Source organism: Nesoenas mayeri, assembly GCF_963082525.1.
Source record: "Nesoenas mayeri genome assembly, chromosome: 7".
Taxonomy (NCBI): domain Eukaryota; kingdom Metazoa; phylum Chordata; class Aves; order Columbiformes; family Columbidae; genus Nesoenas; species Nesoenas mayeri.
Window position 1 is genome coordinate 29199086 of NC_137551.1, and position 7824 is coordinate 29206909.

The following is a 7824-nucleotide window of genomic DNA, read 5'->3' on the forward strand; positions in this document are numbered from 1 at the left end:
GTTTGCAGCCTGGAGAGAAGTCGCTCTCATGGCACCACAAAGCGTGTTATTTGCTATCGGGCTACTCCCAGTCACACAGTACAACTGTAAAAGCACCAGCTCCTCCTGCTGGCAGGCTAGCGAGTTTCTAAACTGAAGTTTGGGAGAAACACTCGGCCGCTGATGTCGAACCTTGCTTACAAAGGGGAAAAACTACAGACAAAATGTGTGGTTAGCAGAGGTGGAAGCTAATTGCATGAACCAGAGCTTTGGAGCTGGTGGATCTGTGTGCCAGTTACTAGAAAGCATGATGCTTTCTAAATATGACTTCACTAGTGCACAGTTAGTACTGCGTTTTTCAGGAATGTATTTCAGTGTTTACAAAAAGTAATGGTACGTGATCAAGACAACTTAAATCCTCTTGGGCAAACAGACTTGTAAGGAATTGGGATCCTTTCGTGGATGTCATGTAGAATTGAGAATAAAGTCAGAAAGTCCTGTCTTTATACCTTCTGTTTAGCAGTAAGACAACACTGAGGATTGTTCCTCCCCATCATGTTGGTGTTTTTAGCTTTTTTCTTTTTTTTCTCTAAGTGGATGAAAGCTGATGACTCCTCCAAGACTAGTGGAGGGACACCAATCAAAATTGAAGATCCAAACCAATTTGTTCCTCTAAACACAAACCCAAGTGAAGTGTTGGAAAAGAGAAATAAGGTAAAATAAGTGTAATTAAATGCAAATGGTAATTTTTCCAAATTATATGTTCAAGTAATAATTCAACACAGCAGTAAAATAATGTTTTCACATGTTCTCATCTTGCTAAGAAGTTTCTTAGTATGTGATTTTGGCACAAAAAGGCACGTATTTAAATGTATGATAAACATGAAGTCTGTAGATACATATGCTATGTATACATATATATAAATTTTGAATGCAATAGTTTAATGAAGGATGAGTATTAACTCTGGAAATGATAGATGGGAAATAGTAGTCCCAGCTATTTAGCATTACATTTAGTGGATAATTAGGGATCAACATGAACTGAATTGTGATGTATCATCTACAGCATGATTCTGTCTCAGACTGTAATCTCACTCCATTCTATATTAATTCTCCTAGCACTTATTAAGCTGGAGTTTCTATGGTCCCATCCTCCTCCTAATAGCAGAAAAAAAAAAAATGTGAGGTATTGTTGGACCTCTTTGTAAACACAAGTATCTCAATGCTTTTCCCTTCCAGCACACAAGATGCTGACTGTCAGACTGGCCAAATACTCCACCCTAGGCATAACTGTATTAACAGATATTCAGGACACTTTCCATTTGATTACATTTTTTTTCTTTCTTGGAAAGCACCGTATCAGTATCCGTGGGGACTGAACTGGAGTCAGAAGGAGCAACTCCCTTCCTTAGAACTGGAAAGGGACCGTCTAATCATCTAGAGATTAATAATACAAGTCCCAGACAATTACATTTAAATTCATGCATGTCACTGTCTCATTAGATGGTTTATTCCTATTTTTCTGCTCTGTATTATTTTTTTAATTATCTGTATTTGTATTTATATCTGATCTATCAGTCTCTTAAGCACTGACAATGTGAAGCCAGCCTAATTGGTTTGGGGAAAATAGTGAGCTATTCACAGAGAGGAAAACTTTACCAAACTTTGTGACTGCAGAGATCTCTCCAATAGCTTAACATAGGTCATTTATGGAATGGAGAGAACAGTTTCAGGGACATACTGTTCCTTGGAGCTTATTTCTAAATACTGGTTTGCATGGGCTGGTTTGCATAGGCTGAGGGGAGACCTTCTCACTCTCTACAACTACCTGAAAGGAGGTCCTAGCATGGAGGGTGTTGGTCTCTTCTCCCAAGTAGCAAGTGACAAGACAAGAGGAAATGACCTCGAGTTGCACCAGGGAAGGTTTAGGCTGGATATTAGGAAAAAAATATTAATGGAGAGGGTTGTGAAGCATTGGAACAGGCTGCCCAGGGAAATTATGGAGTCACCATCCCTGAAGGTGCTTAAACGGCATTTAAATGAGGTTCTTAGGGACATGGTTTAGTGCTAGAGTTAGGTTATGATTGGACTTGATGATCCTGAGGGTCTCTTCCAACTGGAATGATTCTGTGATTCTATGAGGTGCAGGAGCTGGGACTAGGTTGGGTATTTGGGAGTATCTGAAGTTGCTAAATGAGATATACAGTGCATTCAAAGGTAGAAGGAGAGACATTTATTTGTAGGTGCAGCAGGATACAGCTTGATCCTCCAGCCACTCGCTGCTACCTGTGTTACTGGCTTTGCAAACTGATGGGCATAGGATTTGCTAAAGAGAAATATCTGGTTTTAACCCTGTTTATCCTCTCTCTCTATAGATAAGGGAGCAAAACCGATATGACCTAAAGACAGCAGGACCACAGTCTCAGCTTCTTGCTGGGATTGTTGTGGATAAAAAGCCAAGTCCAGTGAGTAGAACATAATTGATTTATTTACAAATATTTGGGTTATTTGGCTGCCTGTCTTTCAAACATCAGTTTGGGCCATTTTCTTTCTAAATGCTTTGTTAGAACTGATTATTTTAATGACATATATGATACATTTTATTCATGTTTCACTTCAGAGGTTTAAAATGTTTCAAATGGAAATATGAATAGTAAGTTTGCCTGCCATTGAAATCAATGAGGTAGGACCCCTGTCTAAAACCATTTCAGCTAAAGAGTGATGAACTTTGCAATACATGGTGCGAGAAATAATCTGTTTACCCATCTGTGGAACCCCTGCTAAAGAAAGTGGTTGACACCCATAAATAACCGAGTTTAAAAGCTGGGATGGGACTGTGTAGAAGGCACTTTGCATTGGAAACTGGCTTCTTATTGGGAGGGTTTGCAGTTTCTTACCTGTCCACATTAATATTTTCATTAATAAAAAATACTTCCAAACAGTGCAGATACCCCTAATAAAGTTATATAACAAACTGTGATTAATTGGGACTCTGTAGTCCTGAGAGTTTCCAACCAGCCACGGATTAGTGCATCTGTTTTCCCATTTTGGTTTCCAGTATTCTTTTGAGATACTATGGAGTTTGCTTGTTTACTTCAGGCAAAAAGAATATTTTCAAAATGAGTTTTCTTTCAACGTGAGTATAATTTTAGCTTTGTCATTGTAAGAATAGTCTCAGAAGAGCTCTTTCAGTTAGATTGCTCAACCTGGACCGTGAGCATAGTCACTTTCCTACACAAAAATTCCTAGAATTTGGGATGTTTGCAGAAAATAAGGGGAACCTTATTTTTTAACTCCTGTTGTTAAAGAACTTCCACTTCTCTGAAGAATATATTAGTCCCTGAAGTGTAAGCTGTTGAGGCAGCTCTCTACTATGAAGCTGTTCTCCTTGATACAAGAAAAAAAACCCCTCAAATAATAGTTGTGCTGCTGCAAAAGGATGATGATTTACAGCTCAGTGCTCATTACTGTGTGAATGCCTATTAAATGGGGTTATTTTCATCTGGATGCATCTGTGGTTTTCTTCTGTATTCCCTACCAATCTGGTGTCACCAAACTTTGGGCAAAACAGAGACATTAACCATATACATCTTGTTTGCTTGCTGCTTTTTTTAACTGTTATATTTTGTGGTTTTCTCTTTTCCAGCCAATGCAATTTGAAGATGATGAACACGCGCCACCGGCACCACCCAACCCGTTCAGCCATCTCACAGAAAAGGAACTGGAAGAGTATAAGAAAACAATTGAGCGCAAACAGCAAGGGTTGGAAGGTCCGTGATGTGCTTCTAAGTGTTGGAGTTTGCATTTTAATAATGAGGGTTTAGTTTGAAAATATCAACTGTAAAAAATGTATATATGTTAATTATTAGTATATACTGTTGGCAACTACTTTAGAGCTAATAATTCTTGAGATGGTGGAATTCTTTGTTTTGGATTTTTGGTTTGTTTTGTGTTTTTTTTCTTTTGTTTTTTACTTTGCTTAGTGCTAAAATGAAAGGTTTGCTCAGAAATGGGGTTAACAAAAACGCACTGTAACAGAATGACTTTTTTGTCAGAATCATAGAATAACTTAGATTGGAGGAGCCCTGAGAAGGTCATCTTAATCCAACCTCATCCTCAAAGTTGATATCAAAGTTAAATCAAGTTGCTCAGGTCTGTGCGCAGCTGAGCAAAAGTTTGCTGAGATGCTTGGTCTTGGCGGCTTTAATTTTTCTTCTGTTCTTCCAATGTGCAGGACTCATCTATTTTCACTTTTTAAATCTTCTTCCAACACTATTATTCCATAATTCATAATTCCTTATACATAGGGGGTTTGCTTTGTTTTTTAACAATAACATCTACTATGCATTCTTTCTTCACTAATATTGTGTAATGAAAAAATTTTCCTATATATCACAGTCAGGGTGTAGCATAATACCTTACTATAACAGCAAACTGTGTGACTTACAGCTAGATAAAACCATAGGGCATGCTACTTGGAATGCAACCTTGCCACTTTTTTCAATTCTTTCTATTAAAGAACTAATATATAATGTTTGCTAGCAAATAAAATGTTTAAATCCGTAGTTCTATAGAGTTTAAACTGTGTATTGTAACTTCCTGATGTTGTCAGCATGAGCAACGCGATGCTAGCAGAGCTGTTAATCTTGTGGCACTAGCACTGACATTCTTGCTTGTTTTTGACTTTTGCATGGCGACTAATTCAAATCTTGTCCTGCAGATGCTGAACAGGAATTATTCTCAGATGACGGTTCATCTGTGTCACAAATGCAGTCACAAACTCAATCCCCGCAAAATGTCCCAGACAAATTAGAAGGTATTCCAAGCACTTTCTGTACAATGCCAATGGCTCTGATAACCTGAGTCATCTGCTGCTTTCTTTACACTTGCATGAAGTCCATTGATCCAAAAAGAGACCTCTTTTACCAAAACTACTTTTCCCATTTTTTTCTAGTACATAATTCTTACAAACTGAAAATAATGCAGGGCAGACTGAAACTTAGATATTACTGGAGTAGGGGAAATAGATATATTATTTCAAATTTATTGAAAGCATTAAGATTAGATTTCTTGCCCAAGACTTTTCCAGTGAAGTCTAAGAAGGCATTTAGAAAGGGTAATTTTCTAAAGACTTCTGTATGAAATGGCTGCATTTTCCTAAATTAGTCTAATGCAGTCAAGAGTAATTCTGATCGCTTGGGACTATATACATATATGCTGTGTAGACTGTATTTGTATATAGTGTATCCAGCTTCAACTATATGTGTACTGACGGATATAAGGTTAGCTTTGCCAGCCCATTTTGCTTTAATGACATTTTCACAACATTTGTCTGTTTACAATGAATACAGATAAAGGGAGAAAAAAGCACATCTAAGCACTTTAAGTTTCATTCTTTGCATCACAATCCAGACCCCGTGGATTTTGTTTCAATTCTGGGTTTTTTTGCATTATAGTGGACATAAATAATTGCAAAATTGTCTGTTCTTTCAGAAAATCATGAAGATCTTTATACCCAGAACGCTAAGCTAATATCAGTGGAGTTGCCAGTTGTGGTGGTGAACGGCAAGGAAGATGCACATGATGTGGAAGAAGATCTCACCAGGAGGGTCAGTCAGTTAACGACGAGTACTGTGGAGAGCGTAGAGATCACAATTAAAAGCTCCGAAAAGATAGAAGAGACCCTGTCCCCTGAAGGTTCGCCTTCCAAATCCCCATCAAAGAAGAAGAAGAAGTTCCGCACGCCATCTTTCCTGAAAAAGAGTAAAAAGAAGGAGAAAGTAGAAGCGTAAGTGCAGTTCTGCAGTGAGGAGACGTTGCACATTTGAAACGTTTCAGTTGACCATTAACAGCGTAGTGTTAGGGGTGTGCAGTAACTGGACTTTTAACCTACACAAAAAGGAACTGGAAGAGGTTTTGCTTTAAAAAAAACCCAACCAAACAGACAAAAAAAATCAAACCTTTCATGTTAGTGGAAAATTAATTCATCTCTCACCTAACTGTGCCCAAAATTGCTATGAGGGTTGGAAACGCTCATTAGTTTCATGTAGAACTACACTGGCAGGTGCTCAATTACCATCATAGCAAGATCAAATACCATCACAGTATGCAGCAGCGAGTTCTGCTTGGAGTATTTTGCCGACCTTAAAATTTTCAGTACAGTTAAAGTCTTTATTGAAGTTACTGTTGAGTGATCATACGACTTTTTAAAACTGCTGTCTCATTTCATAACCAGAGCATACATTTTTGTATTGTGATTTTTGACCATATATTTTATGTTTCTGTACCCCTCTTTGAGTGGGTGCATAGTAACAGCACACCTTTAAATCTTTTTTAAGACTAGATCATATAGAAATATTATACACTGGCACATAATATTAGGGGAAAAACTGTGTAAGAGAAAGTTTATTTGGAATTATACAAGATGTCTAAAGAATTCCATTCTTCAATAACTTTTTTGCCAAATATTTCATTTTAGTGAAATATAATTTTTGAAGACTTCTTTTTTATTCTATCAGTTGGGGAGGGGAAAACCCTTATTTTTCAAGAAAGGGGCTTTTATACACTTAACATTGATAATTTAGTTTAACTGGCAAAACAAAAAGAAGATTTTATATGTTCAAATGTTTGTATACCATTCAGTATAAAGGTATTATAAGCATGTGAACCAAGCATTTAATAGTAGAGTGTATTTAAGAATGCTTGGTTTAGAGTATACTTAAATATAAGTCAGGAATCCAGGGACTTAGAAATCAAAGGATAAAAGCATATAAAATTGAACTGGATTCATGTTTAAAAATTACTTGTGGTTTGTTTTCTTTTTCTCTCATGGTATTGCTAATGAATGAAGAAAAATAATCTCTTAACCAAATGAAGGAAACAAAACTGTTAAAAGGGAAAGTGAAATAGTAAGAAAATAGGAGGAGACAAAGAAAGTAAAAGTTTGATTATTTTTTTTAAATATATGATATGGATTGTGGGGTATTTTTATTAAATCAGCAAAGTGACATTTCCATGTTAGACATTTTAAATAATTTGTATGGATTCATGCAGAGTGCAACACTTTGGGTTTTTTCCTTCACTTTCATTTGGATTGTAAAAGGGTCTCGTGAATCTGTGTTGTCCTTTGGATGAACCCAGAGCAAATCAGAGCCTAGTGCCACGGGTAAGGGCGGTACCGCCACTTGCTCATTTTTACTGATATTGTCATTTTAGTACTTTTACTGTATTGTAAATACAAACTAAACATAGAACTTTACATAGGGTTTTCTTCGCTGTGTCAAACTGTCTGTAAATCAGTCATTGCAATAGGAAGTACATTTTAAAGATCCATGTGATTCCCAAATTGCCGGTTGAAATATTATACAATATATAATTGTTAAATATGGCTGGAGAGTGGTTTGGCATGCAAAAATGTTGATTATAGCATGTTTGGGGGCTGGTTAGCTTTGACCGTGTCAGTGTGATAATGCAATGTTGGAATGGATCCTGGAAACAATTTTCTAGCTATCACTAAATACTGGAATCAGTGTTTTTAATCATAGTGGAAACTTTCAGTTGCTTACTTTATTTTTTATGTTCTACATTATTTGTGTTGTATTACAACATATGTAGAAACAGTAACCTGTGAACTACGCTTTTCATAACTTTTTAAAAAATATATCTAAATGAATGCAATGTGCATAAATATTTTTTAAAATGCAACCGTGAACTATTTGCACCTTTTGCTAATGCCTCTATTTACTTGCTTTGGCATAAAGAATGAGCCAGCCAACTCTTGTGTCCTGTGGAAAATATATAAATGTTATCTGAAATTGCTCATAGATGTAATGCTAATTAATGTTA

The 7824-nt window shown here is 36.5% G+C and overlaps 1 protein-coding gene across 3 annotated transcripts in view; it reads left to right on the plus strand.

The window, feature by feature from the left end:
• ADD3 (adducin 3) overlaps window positions 1-6716 on the plus strand; it is a 98693-nt gene extending 91977 nt beyond the window's left edge. For all 3 annotated transcript variants that reach the window (XM_080347417.1, XM_080347416.1, XM_080347418.1), the window contains 5 exons: window positions 574-693; window positions 2355-2444; window positions 3626-3749; window positions 4700-4795; window positions 5473-6716. In XM_080347417.1, the coding sequence (XP_080203543.1) occupies window positions 574-693; window positions 2355-2444; window positions 3626-3749; window positions 4700-4795; window positions 5473-5771 (729 nt within the window). In that variant the 3' untranslated portion in view covers window positions 5772-6716. The remainder of the gene's footprint in view (window positions 1-573; window positions 694-2354; window positions 2445-3625; window positions 3750-4699; window positions 4796-5472) is intronic.
• Window positions 6717-7824: the final 1108 nt, after the last annotated feature.